The 17,406-nt window shown below is 45.2% G+C and overlaps 1 protein-coding gene across 4 annotated transcripts in view; it reads right to left on the minus strand.

Annotated features, from left to right (window-relative positions):
• Window positions 1–17,406, minus strand: part of RALGPS1 (Ral GEF with PH domain and SH3 binding motif 1) — a 479,351-nt gene that overhangs the window by 47,650 nt on the left and 414,295 nt on the right. For 2 of the 4 annotated variants that reach the window (XM_038744643.1, XM_038744642.1), the window contains exons 13-14: window positions 4,449–4,575; window positions 3,339–3,490 (exon numbers count right to left, since the gene is read on the minus strand). In XM_038744643.1, coding sequence (XP_038600571.1) covers window positions 3,339–3,490; window positions 4,449–4,575 — 279 coding nt within the window. The remainder of the gene's footprint in view (window positions 1–3,338; window positions 3,491–4,448; window positions 4,576–17,406) is intronic. The other 2 variants (XM_038744645.1, XM_038744644.1) reach the window with 1 other exon arrangement.

Below are 17,406 nucleotides of genomic sequence, written 5' to 3' on the forward strand. Positions count from 1 at the left end.
ATGCTCTTCCTCATTGTGTCTGCCAGATACACTGTGAAATATCAAAAAAAAAAAGGGACAAAATGTCACCTAGGGCCTTGACACAGAGTTCCACTGCTATGGGGCACGATTGTCTGGATCCCGAAAGATGCAGCTAAGCGTGCGGAGCCAGCAGCCTCCCTTTCCCAAGGGATTTGTTTCACGTAGACTCCACTGGGCCACACTCCAAAGGGACAACCCAACCCTGAAGGGAGCCAGAGTGAGTCCAGTGATCTCTCCAGAGCCACAGGGAACACTTTGGGAATGGTGAGCTCCTCTAGTGAGCATTTTCTCCGGGAAAGACGTCCTCCCCCATCAGATCCAATGGGAACCAGGTACACGGTCCCAGGATAGCAGCTCCAGGTTCCCCCTACGGGCTTTCACTGTGACCATTGTTCTGATGGCCTGCTCATCCCTGGCTTCCAGCGGCAGGACTCAACTGCTCCCAGAACCAGGAGTGGGAGACAGAGCCCTGGACGGGACTGCTCCTAGCATCTGCCAGCAGGTAGAGCTAAATGGATTTTTTTCTATTTTACTTCAAACTGAAAATTCAGTTTCAGGGAGAATTTTAATTTAAGGCAGATTTTGTGATCAAATTTAGCAAAGTGTTTTCTTGGACTAATAGGCTGGACACATTCAGCTAGCTTTTATGAGGGATTTGGTGTCTTCATCCTCTGGGTAGGTGCCCTGAATGGAAGGAGAAAATCAGACATGACCTAAGAAAATGGTGCTGCTCTCCAGATCTCCCAGGGAAAGGCTCTGAGAATACAGCCCTATAAAAATAGCTCCAGGCTTTCCAGCTGTTTTTGGCTTCAAATAAAAGCATTTTACACCGACTTTTCAGGTAGCAGGGTCACAAACAGTCAAACAGTAACTTTACAGCCACTGCATTAGAACCAATTTAAATTTTTCTTTACCTAGAAGATCTGTAACTGAAGCCAGAATGCTTTTGTTGTTTTTTTTAAATTGATTGAAAAAGCTTATGTTTTTCTATTTAAACTCATTCACGAGCTTAACAAAAATCCACTTTTTTATTCCAAGTATCTTGTGTTTTGAATTTTTTCTCCCTACGCTTCAGGTATAACTCTCAACCACATATTTAAAACATTGGAATAATTCTCTTCCTGAGTTTCTCTAAACAGTTACCTCAGCTGTGAAAAAAGATTTAGATGAATGTTCACTCTCCTAGTTTTCATGAGCCAACTCTTCCACCTCACTGCTGCCACATAACTAACTCTAAATTAGAATTCTGGGCTGCTTAGGTTAATAAGCTATGTTTGTTTTTCTGCAGCCTTGCAGCTAGCTTTGTGCTCAAAGGCTGGGAGCCAAAAGTGAAGACTGTGATTAACTGGTTTTACTATCTGTCAGCTTCAGGCTGGCTATTTTTCAGGAGGATACAATGCTTCAGATTATTTTGTGGGCTTCTAATTTTTTATCCTTAGTAGCAACACTGCTTTACAGTTTGTTTTCCCTCCCTCCAAATAGTGTCAGGCAGTACACAAGCATTAGAAGTACACAAGCATTTTTATCCTTAGTAGCAACACTGCTTTACAGTTTGTTTTCCCTCCCTCCAAATAGTGTCAGGCAGTACACAAGCATTAGAAGACGCAACACAAATTTAGTCCAAAGTGAGTTCACTCTTAAAGCAAAGAGGCTCTCACTCTGACAATCAAACATGGCAAACAATCCAAGTGAAATGCCAACTTTCTCAAGCAGGTGGATGTTTCATCACCGACGTTTTCACTACTCAGTGTCAACAGAAGGGAGAGGCCGGCTGGGGGGGAGGCACTTTGGCTAACAGCTGCTGTCAGCCCAGGGGCTAGTCCTTTGATCCCGAATCCAACTTTGAGACACACAGCTCTGGGAATCACTTCCGGAAAAAAATATCAGGCTGATTCTATTTCCCCCTCCTTATTGTCTCAGCTGTTTTCCCAAAAGGGTGTCAACTGGTTTAAAGAGTGGATTGGATCTTGCGATGGGAACCTTTATGATTTTGGTAGCATCATTAGGTACCAAATACATTCCTCATACCATACTACTCCTGGAAGATGTAGGCTAGTTAGGGAGGATCTGCTTGTGCCAAAAGCTATAGTGGAGTCACAGAGATGTACAGAACGGAAGCAAAAGGAGAATAAAGTATTAAAGAATGAAAAGATCAATTGTCAGATGAAAATCTCACTCAGACACTATCCATCTAATTCTGATGTGAACTAACAATCCAAAGATGATAGGCTTTGTGGACTGTACTAATACCCGAAAATCATCTATCTAATCTTATTTGTTACCTCAGATTCCTAGTCTGTTGGCCTCCCCAATTAGGCTTCTTTCCTCTAAATCTGGGTCACTACCAAGAGCAAGCTTAGAGAAGCTAAATGTAATTCACAACTTCATTCATCACAATTACTATCAAGGATAAGCCAAACTCCTGGGCTGGTAAATACAGGCATGATTGCCTTATAATTCTCATGAGGTACACATCATGATTTTCTATTCTTAATATTCTTCTATAACGTAATATAATGTTCTCGCTCTTCAAATGGTCAGGAGACCAAGACTATGTTAAATACCCAATTTCCCAAGCTTGAAAAGCAACAGCAGTGCTCAGAACTGTGTCCTGACCACAGCATTGCCCTACAATTGTTGTGCTAAACTAGGCAGTGGAGGATAGAACCTACTAAGAAGAAGTCTCTTTGCTCTTGGGGTTCCCTGCAAGGGAAATATTCAAGTAAACTATCACTGAAATAAGGTCTCTCAAGTTTCTTTGGAAAACTTTACTGATTAAATGGCTTATGCATTCAGAAGGGAGGTAAACCCATCAGAGTTATATAAGTGGTGGCCTTGGTTCTGGGGCTGGAGTCATGCTGGGCTCTATCAGGTATGAATACTGCTAAATGCACTTACAGAGGAAAATGTGTTCTTCCCTCTCGGGGACAAAAGTCACTACAAAAGTGCAAGATCCTTGCTCTTAATAGGGTTTGGCTGTATTTAATGAGCAGTAAGGTGGGTAGATGGGTATGTGTGTGTGTGCATTTTTTTCTGTCAATTGTGTGTGTGTGCGAATACGTGCATGTGGGTTTGTGTGTGTGCGTGCGTGTGTGCACGTGTAGAAAGACAGAAAAGCAATACAGCAAAGCCCATTCCACAACAGTTGGCAGGAAGACCAGGCTCCAAGGGGAAAGGAAACGGACTCTTGGTTCTGACACTGGACTTTGGCGTCACTCTCGCATGCAGTGATTGGTGTCGGTCTCACTCCAAACCAAGCCAGAAAGACAGACACGGAGAAAGCTGCATACAGCCTGCCTTTGGGCTGCGGATCTTACCTATGGAGACTCCATTGGTGACCGCGGGATTTAATGTGAGGTTCCTGCCTGGACTGGGAGACTCTAGCACACTGTCGTCCAAAAGGTGGCGTGGTTTCTCCGATGGGAACGTGGCACTTTTACTCTCAACTACACTGAACTGACACATCAGACTGAAAAACGGAAAGGGAGAGAAAAGGCAAAAGTCCCTTATGCATTTGGACAACATCCACTCCTTCCCCTTTCTCATCTGCGCTCAGGCGTATCCAAGCCGTGGAGAGCCTTGGGGAACGGTAGCAAAGTTTCTTCGGGAGCTGCTGCTTCTCACGTTTCTCTACTGTTAAGTGGGGATGGATCTGCAGGAGAAATTCGCCGGGGTTCTGGATCTTACTCGTCCTCACGACTGGAGGTCATGGTGCTTGTCCCCATCAGAGGCAGGGAAAGAAAACTTGAGGGAGGCCATGGGGACCCAATGCTTAGGAAGCAGTGGACTGTAAGAGGTGCCACAGCTTCCTAAGCACTGGGTCCCCATGGCCTCACTCAAGTTTTCTTTCCCTGGTGACCTTGGGCAAATCATTTGACCTGTCTGAATGTCTCCACTAACCCGGGTGGAGAACTGGTCAAAAACAGGAACCCTTAATAGAAACCAGAAACCAGCTCTGAAGAGGAGTTTTCCTATGGAAATGATCACGCATCACTTCGCTTCATACACTGGAATTAGCTTTCTTTCCCAAGAGGCCAGATTTTTTCCAACAGTGATGAGGCCCAAGTGGAGATTATAAATCCCTCTTAGATTGATTGTTGACATCGTAAGAGATCTTCACACAACACAAGGGGCTTAGACTGGAGAATATCTTTGGCCTCTTGATCTCCAGCTTCCTCTCCCACCCTGAGCAAAAAGCACAGCAGCCATGACCTATGCAGCAAGACCCTAAGGTTCTCGGGGAGATGAGAACCAGGGAAGTGAATCCTGGAACCTGAGACCGGCGGCCCGGAGGGATGCGTTCCGACTAGTGCCTACAGCTGAGAGAGACGGAGGAGAGGAGAGAGTTTTCGAGAAGCCACCAGGTTTGAACGAGTCCACCGACCAACTCCCCCCAGCCCCAAGCCAGTGTGAATGGATGCACCCACTTGCTTCCGAGGCTGTGGCTCTTCCGGTGCCTGGGAACAGGAGGGGTGGGCAGACTGGCCGCCATCGAGGCATCTGGACAGGTGGGCCTCCTGCTGTACCTCACGGATGCTGACTCCTCAGATGGTCCTAAAAGTACAAGCAAAATCAGTTCATAATGGAACCATCTGGTGACGGAGCATGTGGCCAGGGTGGTTCAGCTCCTTTCAGAGAAATAGCGTGGCCTAGTGGATGGATCATGGGCCTGGGAGAAAGAAGGTCACGGGTTCTAATTCCGGCTCTGCTACCTGTCTGCTGTGTGACTTTGAGCAAGTTACTTCACTTCCCTATGCCTCAGTTCGATTAAGACTGAGAGCCCAATGTGGGACAGGGACTGTGTCCAACCCAATTAGCTTGTAACGACCCCAGTGCTTAGAACAGTGCCTGGCACATAGGAAGCACTTAATAAATACCATAATTATTATTTTCATTATTATTATTCAGAAAGAGCTATGGCAGCCACCAAGATTCACCGCCTCAGACCTCAGGGGGAGGCATTGGGAGGCCATCTGGCAGGGAGTCAGGATTTATATCCCCAGGGGCCATCTGATGAGACCAGGGATAATAATAAAATAATAATAATAATGGTATCTGCTAAGTGCTTACTATGTGCAAAGCACTGTTCTAAGCACTGGGGGGATACAAGGTGATCGGGTTGTCCCATGTGGGGCTCACAGTCTTCATCCTTATTTTACAGATGAGGGAACTGAGGCACCGAGAAGTTAAGTGACTTGCCCAAAGTCACACAGCTGACAATTGGCGGAGCCAGGATTTGAATCCCTGACCTCTGACTCCAAAGCCCATGCTCTTTCCACTGAGCCACACTGCTTCTCTGGCTGTTTCTGGAAAAAGTGCTGCTTTTGCTGCCACCTCTGCTTCGCGGGGAGAGTTCAGAGGTGGCATGCCCAGTCCATAAGCCCTGAAGCAGGGCCACTTCTGCAGCTAACCGCTAAGCTGCAGCTGCCTGCTGACAACCCTCCTCTGCCTCTCATCCCTTTGGCAGCTCTGAGGTCAGAAAGCTGTGCCAGGACCCACCCTCTTGGGTCCTTTCAGGTTTTGGTGGCCCAGAGAGTGACTTGTGGTCCAGAGAAAAGTCAACTGGCATTTTGCAGGTCTCTAAAGAGAGCAGCCCTTTTGAGAATTTTATTTTCAAAGAACTGCAGACAAACAAACATACAGGCACCCAGATGAGACCCTAGGCCAGGGTGATATCCCTTCAGGGACCACCCCAGAGCCCCACATCCCATTTCTGTGCTGCAAAGCGAGACCAGTTACTCTGGCTTCCCGCATCTTCATCTTCTCTGAGCCCCTCCCCTTCATGTTTGCTGAAGGAAAGAACTGAGTGGGCAGGAAGGAGAGGCAGCAACAGATTCATTTTTAAATAGTGTGGGCAAGGCTGTTGGTGGATTTCCTGAAATCATCTTCCAATAAAGGCACGGCGAATCATCTCCCAAACATCCTACCCACTTTTCACTAACAAATTCCCCCTGCAGCTCGACCCGCCAAGGCAGAACGTTCCCAACCATAACATGCTTGTTGGTTCTGTTGAAGAGAGCAATGTCTAACAAACACATGTTCCTAATTGCTGGGCAACCCCGTTTGAGTACAAACAATTGGCAAATACTGAATCATAGCAGGAGGAGCTAAACAAATCCAGGTCTTCTCATGTTTTTGAAAGAATATGACAGAGACATTTCCCTTTAACTAAATCTGTGAGCCTCCCTGTAAGGGGAAGCAGCATGGCCTAGTGGATAAAAGCATGGGCCTAGGGGTCAGAAGACCTAGGTTCTAAACCCGGCTCCACCGCTTGCCTGCCGTGTAACCTTGGGTGAGCCCCATAACTTCTCTGTGCCTTAGTTTCCTCAACTGTAAAATGGGGATTCAATACCTGTTCTCCCTCCTACTTAATGGATAGCGTCATATGGGACAGGGACAGTGTCCACCTGATGAGCTTGTATCTATCCTAGAACTTAACAACAGTGCCTGACACATAATAAGCACTTAACAAATATCATTTAAAAAGGGTTCTGATTTCAGCAAGAACTCTAATCTTTCTGACAAACACACAGAGCTGCTGCAAACCAATCTCAAACAGGGCTGGGAAGAGGCTGGCAGTCTTAGGTGCCAGAGAGCAGAGACTAAGGCTTAGCAGCTTTTATTTCCTAGGAGGTGGGTCAGCCTACTTCCAAGTTGCTGCGTTTGGGAAATTATGAGCTTCTCCATTGTAATAATAATAATAATGGCATTTGTTAAGTGCTTACTGTGTGCAAAGCACTGTTCTAAGCGCTGGGGAAGATACAAGGTGATTAGGTTGTCCCACGTGGGGCTCACAGTCTTAATCCCCATTTTACAGATGAGGTGATTGAGGCACAGAAAAGTTAAATGGCTTGCCCAAAGTCACACAGCTGACAATTGGTGGAGCTGGGATTTGAACCCATGACCGCTGACTTCCAAGCTCGTGCTCTTTCCATTGAGCCACTCTGCTTCTCTGTAGAAAAACAACACATATTTTTACTTTTCCCTGTCAAACTGATGGCTCTAGAGACTGAACTACCCAAAGACCTAGATAAAACATGGTGTATTGGAAAGAGCACACGCCTGGGAGTCGGGGGGCTGGATTCTAATTCTGGCTCAGCTACTTGCCTGCTGTGTAGCCTTGGGCAAGTCACTTCACTTCTCTATGCTTCAGTTTCCCCATCTGTAAAATGGGGACTGGAAACACGTTCTCCCTCCATTTTAGACTGTGCCCCATGTAGGACAGGGACTGTGTCTGATTTTATTAACCTGTATCCACCCCAGTGCTTGGCACATGGTAAGTAATGAACAAAAACCACTATTATTATTATTACTATTACAACTATTAGTGTCAACCAGGGAACTCACAGGGATGGCACTTGGCCTCATGGCTGGCTCTGTTCTCATCTGGAGAAGAATGAGAACATTCAATATCCAAAGTCATTCAGTGTTTGACCTCATAGCTACAAACACTAGTCAGTCTCTAACTAGGGAGCAAGTGCTCTATTGTTTCCCATCATCCTAAAACTCCCACCTTTTCTGGAAAGCTTGGCCCAATTAATTCACAACATCCCAGTCACCCACCCTTGGTACTTGTCCTTAGCACCTGTGTAAACATACATATACTTTTATTGGTATACTTTATTTACCTCTTTAACTGAATATTCAGTTACCTGTTTGGCTTTTTTGTTTCTTAGGTGTTTGTACCGTTTCTTGCTTTGTCCCTGTGCTTCTTCCTGCTTTCACATTCTAAATAAATTTTGTCTGTCTCCCTCTTCTCCCTCTTTACAGCATAAGCTTTTTGAAGGCAAGGAACATGCGTCTTGCTATTGAGGTCTTCTCACAAGAGTTGAGAACTGATCCTAGCACTCAACAGTCTAATCAGTCAATGGTATTTATTGAGTGCAGAGCACTGTACTAAGCACTTAAGAGAGTACAATACAACAGAGCTGGTTGATATGATCCCTACCCATCAGGAGTTTACAGAGATGGGGAGACAGACACTAAAATCAATTATGAATGCGTATATAAGTGCTATAGGGCTGAGGGTGGAGTATCAAGTGCTTAAAGGGACAAGTGCATAGGCGACATGGAAGGGAGAGAGTTTGTTGTGGGCAGGGAATGTGTCTGTTATATTGTTATACAGCACTCTCCCAAGAGCTTAGTACAATGCTCTGCACACAGTAAGTACTCAATAAATACAACTGACTGATTGACTAGAGGAAAGGAAGGCTTAGTCAGGAAAGGCCTCTTGGAGAAGATGTGACTTTAATATGTCTTTGAAGGTGAAGAGAGTGATTGTCTGTCATATACGAAGGGGGAGGGGAGTTCCATGCCAAGGAGGGGATGGGCAAGATGTTAGCAGTGAGATAAACGAGATGGAGGTAGAGTGAGTAGGTTGGTGTCAGAAGAATGAAGTGTGTGGACTGGGTTGTAATAGGAAATCAGACAGAGAAGATAGGAGCGGGAGAGCTGATTGAGTGCTTTAAAGCCAATGGTAAGGAGTTTCTGTTTGATGAGGAGGTGGATAGGCAGCCACTAGAGGTTCTTAAGGAGTGGGGAGGCATGGCCTGAATGTTTTTTAGAAAAATGATCTGGGCAGCAGAGTGAGATAGGGAGTAGAGTGGGGAGAGATAGGAGGCAGGGTCAGTAAGGAGCCTGATGGCTTAGGCTCGGAGCCTCATGTGGGACAAGGATTGTGTCTGACCTGATTATAGAATGTGTCTGTTTATTGTTGTATTGTACTCTCCCAAGCGCTTAGTACAGTGCTTTGCACACAGTAAGTGCTCAATAAATATGACTGAATGAATGACTGAATTATCTTGTATCTACGCCAGTGCATAGTACAGTGCTTGGCAAGTATTCAAAACTTAATAAATACAATTACTATTATCATTACTTGCTCTATTGCATTTTATCAAGTGTTTAAGTATCTCATCTATCTCCGCCGACCTCTCGCCCACATCCTGCCTCTGGCCTGGAGTGCCCTCTCTCCTCATACCCAACAGACAATTAACTCTCCCCTCCTACAAAGCCTTAGTGAAAGCACATCTCCTCCACGAGGCCTTCCCTAAGCCCTCTTTTCCAATTCTCCCACTCCCTTCTGCGTTGCCCTGACTTGCTCCCTTTATTGATGCCCTACCCCGCCTCTGCCCCACACCAGTTATGTATACATATCTGTTATTCATTTATTTTTATTAATATCTGTCTCCCTTGTAGACTGTAGGCTCATTGTGGGCAGACAATGTGTCTGTTTATTGCTATTGTGTACTCTCCTAAGTGTTTAGTTCAGTGCTCTGTACACAGTAACTGCTCAATAAATATGATTGACTGGTCTGCAAACTACAAGCACCCAATAAATACCAGTGATTGATTGATGCAGTTATCAAGGTGGGATATGATAAATGCTTGGATCAACATTGGAGCAGTTTGGATGGAGTGAACCATTGATGGATTATCTGATTTCTTGATTATGACTACTGAGTTAAGCCACGTCCAAGTGATCACATGACTATTAGGATGGCATCCAACCATGGGAAGGAAAAGATTCTGAGGATCAATTTGGGATAATTTTAATACCTGCCTCCCAAAAGAAACTTGAATTGCAGGACTTCTAAATGAAGTTGGGCAGGAGCCTTTCTTGGAGCTGGGCTAGCAAGAAGGATTGACCTTCATTAGTCACGAATGGGAAAACTTTATATCGGCCACTTCAGTGTGGGATGTCAACAGCCGCTAGCTTCTCCAGGAAACCAAAGGAAAAGGAAGGGAAAAAGTAGCATGCTGGAACTTGTATCCAGCTGTCTGTGCTGCACTTCAGGCAAGGATGAAACACCCAAGTTTCTAAGGGCCACGAAGGGTGCCAGCAAGCACCAGCCCTGAAAAATTAAAAAACGCTCCTTCTCCCATTGGCTGCAAGCAGACATGACAGGGCTTCCATTACGGCAGGAGGTGGAAGGGAAAAAGAATCTGTGTGGAGCCTGTGACCTAACAGGGGTTTCTCTGCCCTAAATCCAGGCTAAAATAGCCCTCTAGATTCAATTTCAAAGTACCCACAGCCCCATTAGCCTCCACCGAGTCCTAAGGCCCTCCAGTTTTTCCCATCCCAGGTCTGGAGGATTGGAAGATCTCTGCCTTCAGCATAACAAATGCCTATACCCCTATTGCTGAAATCTCTTGTGTCTCAAGCCAAAGCATATCCCTGAAGGCACAGGGATTATCCTGGGTCTATCCTACCAGAAGATTATGGAGAATGTGCTCCACGTCCACGAATCTACCCAACGCCCACTGCTTCCACTCCAGCCCCTACCATAAGCAGACATCAAAATAAGAGATCTTACTGTCTAATAGCATCTTAATAACATCTTCTTGCCAGTATTCTTAATGTATTACTCTGGCAACTAACAACCAGAATTCTGGATCCAATACTTTCCCTGGATCCAATACTTTGCCCCCGAGGACCCTCTGTGCTTTCCTGAAGACATCCTTCCACTGGATCTTTTTCCACCTCAGGGTCCTAATCTCGGGACCCTGAACTTTCAGGGTCCTAACTCTCACCTGCTTCAAAACCTTATTGAAGGCACACTTCCTCCAGGAAGTCTTCCCTGATTAAACTCCCCCTTTCCTCTCTCCCACGCCCTTCTGAATCTCCCAGACTTACTCCCTTTGTTCTTCCCTGCTCCCAGCCTCACAGCACCTATTTACATATCTATAATTTATCTATATTAAGGTCTGTCTCCCCGACTGTAGCTTGTTTTGGGCAGGGGATGTGTCTGTTTAATGTTGCACTGTACTCTTCCACAGTAAGCGCTCAATAAATGTGATTGAATTGAATGAATGAATGAATCTTAACTCCTCATCTCTGCTCCCTCCTTACATGCTGTGTCCTTCGAGGGTCACAGCTCTGAGTTGTCTCTGTGTCCCAATCACCTAGGAACCCAGCTTCCGACCTCTCCTAAAAATGATTGAGGGTCTTCTCCCCCAACTATTGGCTGACCCTACTCCCTTCCTAATCCTACCCTCTGACTGGTTTACAAGTTAAGGACTTTTAAGGCATTAAACTTCCCCCAGGGAGAGGCACTTAGGAGTCTATCTCCTTGGTTCTTCTTCCCCCTCTTGAGCGTGGGGACTAGTTGGAGTGACTAGTGCTCCTTCTCCAAATGGTAGGGATTACTATAGGTTTTGGAGGAGTTCAGAACTCTTTTTTCCTTTGGTATCTGTTAAGTGCTTACTATGGGCCAGGCATTGTACTAAACACTGGGGTAGATACAAGCTAATCAGATTGGATACAGTCCATGTCCCACATGGGGCTCACAGTCTTAATCTCCATTTTACAGATGAGGTAACTGAGGCACAGAGAAGTTAAGTGAACTGGCCAAGGTCACACAGCAGAGGAATGGCAGAGCCAGGATTAGAATAATAACAACCATAAGAATTGTAGTATCTGTTCAGCGCTTACTTTGTGCCTTGCACTGTACTAAGCACTGGGGTGGATATAAGCAAATCAGGTTGGACAAAATCCCTGTCCCACATGGGACTCAGTCTCAATGTCCATTTTAAAGATGAGGTAACTGAGGCACAGAGAAGTGAAGTGGCTTTCCAAGGTCACACAGCAGGTGAATGGCAGGACTGGGATTAGAACCCACATCCTTCTGAATCCCAGGTCCACGGTGTATTCACTAGACCACACTGCTTCTGCTCTAAGGTCTGTAAGGAAGCCCTACTTTGCACGACTCCCCAAACTGCATCCACAGACTATCTGTCTTTAGCCAGGCCACATCCACAAAGAAGGTCTGCTTACCCACAGTTTGGTCATGGGTACCCCTGGGTGGGATTGGGTAAAGTGTCGCAACTTCTCTGTGCCTCAGTTACCTCATCTGTAAAATGGGGATTAAGTCTACTCCTTCCTACTTAGCCTGTGAGACCTCTGTGGGACAGGGACTATGTCCAAACTGATTAACTTGTCTCTACCCCAGCACTTAGAACAGTGCTTGGCACATAGTAAGTGCTTAACAAGACAGCCAACTAAGTAGTCTTGCTCCAGTCCGTCTCCCTTTGAGACTCAATAGTCCAAAGAGGATGTCAGTATCAAAGGGAGAAAGACTGGAGGGTGGGCACTTAGGCAGCTGCCAGGCCCACTTTCCAATCTTCCCCTTAGGGCAAAGTGGTCCAGGCTGGGGTGGGGCCAGGAGGAGAAGCGAAGGGGGGAAAATGGGTCGAGAGGCAGGAGGGGCTCACAGCAGGCCCAGTCGCAGTCATGGTGCCAACTGGGCATCCTGGCACTGGCTACCACCGGGCTTTGCAGTGGCACTTATCTCTGGGTGATCAAGATCCACACAGAAACACTAATTACCCAACCAATTCTGGTCAGGTAAATTTTGAGCACGTAGGTAGGTGACCCTGGACTAGACACCTTCCCGCTAGCCAGGAGAAGCCGTGCCTGCAGCCACCAATCAGACTCTCAGGGAGGTCTCCCTGATACCAGGAGGAGAACCCTGACCAGGGCTGAGGCCTGGGACTTTCTTTTCTGCCACTTCACACCCCTCCAATTGAGTGCCAACCCCTCCTTAAATGGTGCACAAGGAGAGGACGGCAGCTGCATCATAAATCAGCAGAACAGTGAAACAAAAACACTTCCTGAGTTCAGTTTCCCTCAAGTCCTTTCCACAGTGAGTTCTCCGAAGCAAAAGAGGACGGAGTTGCTGTTCACTTTTGCTATCCACATTTTGCAACAGATATATCCATTTGGTGTTTCAGAGTTCATCTTAACTACAACTTGTTTACCACATCCACAAAGATTTTTGATATTTAACACTCTTGCAGGGTGAGTCACTTTGGCATTGGAGGTTCAGAAAAGGCCTTTTATTGAAAGGTCAAGTAGATTTCCAAAAGGCATTTTTACTCAATCAGTGATTCCGCACTTTAACTAGAAACATATACTCACTTGGAGGTGTTACAACAAAAGATCCTACCACATGATTCAGCTTTGTTTTTCATAAAAATAAATAAAAGCAGACCTCTTGCACTTTTGCGGATGCTTATTTGGGTCTCTTTTTCTGCCAAAGCAGCAGAGCATGGTGTTAGATTAAAAAAAGAAGTCTTTCAGAACATATCTAGGTTCTTCCAAAAGCAATTATGAGTATGTCCCTGTACTGTAGACCCCACTGACAAACGACCCTTAATCCACACACTTCTAGTAATAACAGCAGTTTTCGTGTCTTTCATTCAGAAGAATCCTGAGGTGCTCCCTGCACAAATGATATAACACCCAGGAGAAAAGAAATATTCCACCCTCAGGTGAAATGTAACCTCTTTTAGGGTGATGAATGACAGATGTTAAACTGTGAAAAGCAGCATTCTCACCTGGCATAGCAGATGAAGAAAAACACATAGCTATTCAAGAAAGGTGACTGCAGTGAAGTACAATATAATAGTCAATAAGAAGATTTCTGCAAATCTAATTTAAATTTGAACTAAAAAGCAAGCTGGAAGACCTCAGACATACATAGTTTCAATGCTATGTTTACCGTCGTCAATGTTTTCCCATTCTTTTCCCCTCTGGTTGAATAGAACATGCGTTCCCCAGAGGACTGTAGCTGGATTACAAATCAGCAGAATCACAATTCTGTAAAAATGTGCCTTCACTGATTCTTGTGGAGCGCTCATCCAGGGGAACAGCATGACCTAGAGGACAGAGCATGGGCCTGGGAGTGAGAAGGACCTGAGTTCTAATCCTGGCTCCACCATGTCTGCTGTGTGACCTTAGGAAAATCACTTAATAATAATAATAATGATAATAATAATAATAATGGTATTTTTTAAGTGCTTATTATGTGCCAAGCACTGCTCTAAGCAATACAAGATAATCAGGTTGTTTCATGTGGGGCTCAGTCTTCATCCCCATTTTACAGATGAGGTAACTGAGGCACAGAGAAGTGAAGCGACTTGCCCAAGGTCACACAGCAGACAAGTGATGGAACCGGGATTAGAACCCATAACGTTCTTACTCCCTGGCTTGTGTTCTTGCCACTAGGACATGCTGCTTCTCTGACTTCTCTTCTGACTTAACTTCTCACTCTTCTGACTGAACTTCTCTATGCCTCAGTTACCTCATCTGTAAAAAATGAGGTTTAAGAGTGTGAGCCCAATGTGGGTTAGGGACTGTGTCCAACCTGATAAACTTGTATCTACCTCAGGGCTTAGAACGAGTGTTTGGCAAATAGTAAGCCCTTTAACAAGTACCATAATAATAACAATGATAATAGGGTCTTTAGGGCTAAGGCAGCAAGAGTTCTGGGTTGCTTAAGAGAATATCAGGCACTTGTCTCTGGAGTTTCTGGCCAATCAGCAACTGTCTTGCTGCTTTATCCAAACAGTGGCAAGAAAGTCTGGAGGAAATCAGCCAGGGAGAAAGGAGTTTGGGGATGGAGTGAGGCCAGCAAACCTCACTCACACTTGGGTGCCTCACTGGGTTCTTGCTCTTAATTTCAGCTGTGAGGAGCCTGAAACCCTGCTGTTCCTGCCCTGATTATCATTATTTTTTTCCATTATGATTTTGTTTCATCTTCCCTATGTGTCTGTCACCACCCTCCTCTCCCTCTTGTCTTGGACTGTGAGCCCCTTGTGGGCTAGACACTGTATCTATACATCAACTTTGGACTTCTCTCCCATCTCTTAATACAGTGCTGTGCATGAAATAGGTGCTAAATAAATACTATTACTACTACAACTACTACCAAGTTTTCCTGGACTCAGACATTTGCGCACATGTGTGTGTGCGCACACACACACACACAGAGCATTGAAACAATAAACTACTAAATGATAGCCTGGTGACCTGGAAAACTTAGTTCAATATCCAAGCTTAACCATAGGGAGTGTCTTGGGCTTTGGGAAAATCTATCATATGCTTCCTGTTGGTTTTAAATCAGCTGACTCAAATCAGCTACAGTCAGGGCTGGTGGTCAATATTCCTGGACAGTGTCTCTCTGCTTCCCCCCTGCCCTCGGCAAATGGCTCTGATACAGGGGATCACCACAGTGAAGAGAAAGGGGCAGAGCAGGGCAGATTTCCCTGTTAGAGGGTCCTGCAGACTGGTTGCTGCTTTCCTGCCCACTCTGGATGTGTCTCAATTCTTCTCTTGGCAAGGGCAGGGGTCATCCAGCCACTGGAGAAACTAGGGAGGGACCCAAAGGAGGCTCAGTCCCCTCTTCTCTCACCCAAGAGGGTGCACTGCTAATTGGAGAATTCTCCCATTTTTAAAATTCAAGGTTCAGAAAATGAAACCCCTGAAGATTTACTCTAACTGAAAGATAAGGAAAATCCTAAGTGATCAATGAAGCCAGCAGGACACAAGACAAATGTAAAAAGCATCCATCATTTCAATTTTGGAAACTTTTTTTCGGGTGGGGGGGTGTATAACAGTCTTAGGTGAAACACACCTAACATTTCGCTCTACTGACTCAGGAGAAAGATTATCATCTTGCACGATAAAGATGCTGTAGGCAAGTTCTAGCCTTTAGGGCAGGGAATACTGTCTACCCTAAAGATACTTTGTCCAACAGTAATGAAAACCAGATGATCACTGCTGGTTACAGAGCCTCCTTCCCTTTAATGTTTTCAGTCAACAGTCATCTGGTGCGCATTTCGGGTTTCCCTTACCCCATGAGTTCACTACTATTTACTTGTAACTGGATACTGTCAGCTTCAAGTAACGTGATCCATTTTTGTCAATCATGCTGATTCTCTGTAGGCCTAACCCAAGAACCAAATTGAATCTGTTGCTTTTTAGAGTTACTTTAAAGGCTATTTCTGCACAAATGGGCAGATAGAATGATACTCGGTGATTCTGAAGCCTACTCCCAACTCATTTAATTAAGCCAAACCAGTTACAGAAACAATTGAAATGCAACAAAACCAAGTATTACTCTGAAACCAAGAGAAGAATTTGGGGCTTTTTTGGGCTATTATTACCCTAAAAAAAGCGCAAAGTCTCTTCTTTAGAAGTGCCATTTAAGTCAGGGTGGCCCGCTAAGCACCTTGCATGGTCCTGCTGATACTGAACTTAACAACAGAGACTGAGCCCTGAGCCCTAGCTCAAGCATGATGTAACCTTCCTCAACTCTCTGCACCAACCTCACAGGGCTGTAAAAAAATTTGGTGGGGACAGGGAGGGCAGATGAGATGGAGAGGATAAGGGGAAAGAGAAGTTGGTTGAAAGAGCGTTTGGTGGGAGGAGGAAAAAGAGGAAGGGTAAAGGGGACAAGAGGAAGCTTAGGGAAGAAGAACAACAAGGACAGGGGGGAGTCAATCTGTAGGTGCATGTGCTCCCTTGAGAGGCTCCTGGTGGTCTGTAGAGACAGCCAGTCCAGAGAGAGAAAGAGGCTGGGAGACTTGCAGACACTCCCACATTCTCATGGGAACTGGACCACATTCCTCATCACAGCCAGCCTCACTGGAGGCCTTCTAATTTCACATTTCCATGTCTTTCCTCCCTCTAACCTCCTGTGGCTCCTCTACTTGGATTTTTTTCCCCTCCTGTCACTACTTCTGCTCTCTGATTTCTTCCTTCTCCCTCAGATTTTCCTCATTCCCTGTGGCGACTGTGACCTTATAGAGTGGAGCCAAATGCACAGTTCAGTGATTTCAAGGCAACAACGTTTGAACTCCTGATTGACGGTGAGTATTCAAGCTTCAAACAGTCAACTTTTCACTTTTCAAAGTGCTCTGTGTGGGAAAAAGGCCATAAAAATCTTCATGCTGCAAAAAAATACTTAAAAAAATCTCTAGTTGTCTTGGTTTCCTTATTATCAGATTAAGGTTTCATTCTAGCAGGTGCAATGTGGACAGCTACTTTTTTATGATATTTGTTAAGCACTTACTATGTGCCAGACACAGTACTAAGCATTGTACTTTCACATGTAAAAAAGAAACAAAAAACCCAACAACAACAACAAAAAAAATGTGCTCAGGTGTTTGCTGCCCATGAACCAACTACGATACACAAAAAGTCTGTTTGGGAAAATGGAATGTCAGGACCTCTTTCAATCAATTCTTTGGCAAATGTCCACAAGACCATATTTGCCACCAGAGATAGTCTTAGACATGAAATGGCTCAAGACAGGCTTATTTTTCATGGCCCTGTTCATCAACAGTGTGTTTTATGGTGTAACTTCATTATCAAAAACTTCATTGCCAGATGTAGAAATAACCCAGAGATTGAAGTTCCAACTCCTATGAGCCCCTGGCCTTTACAACATCCCACTCTTCTGATGACTCTTTGGACGATTCAGTTCTTTTAGGCTCCCTTAAGATTTGGTTTCTTTTTAAATTAGTACACCCAACTGACTGCCCAATTCTGCCCACCCTCAAAACTGGCTTTGATTGAAACCTTGGTCTGAGAAGTAAAGT

This window comes from Tachyglossus aculeatus, chromosome 4 (assembly GCF_015852505.1).
Source record: "Tachyglossus aculeatus isolate mTacAcu1 chromosome 4, mTacAcu1.pri, whole genome shotgun sequence".
NCBI lineage: Eukaryota > Metazoa > Chordata > Mammalia > Monotremata > Tachyglossidae > Tachyglossus > Tachyglossus aculeatus.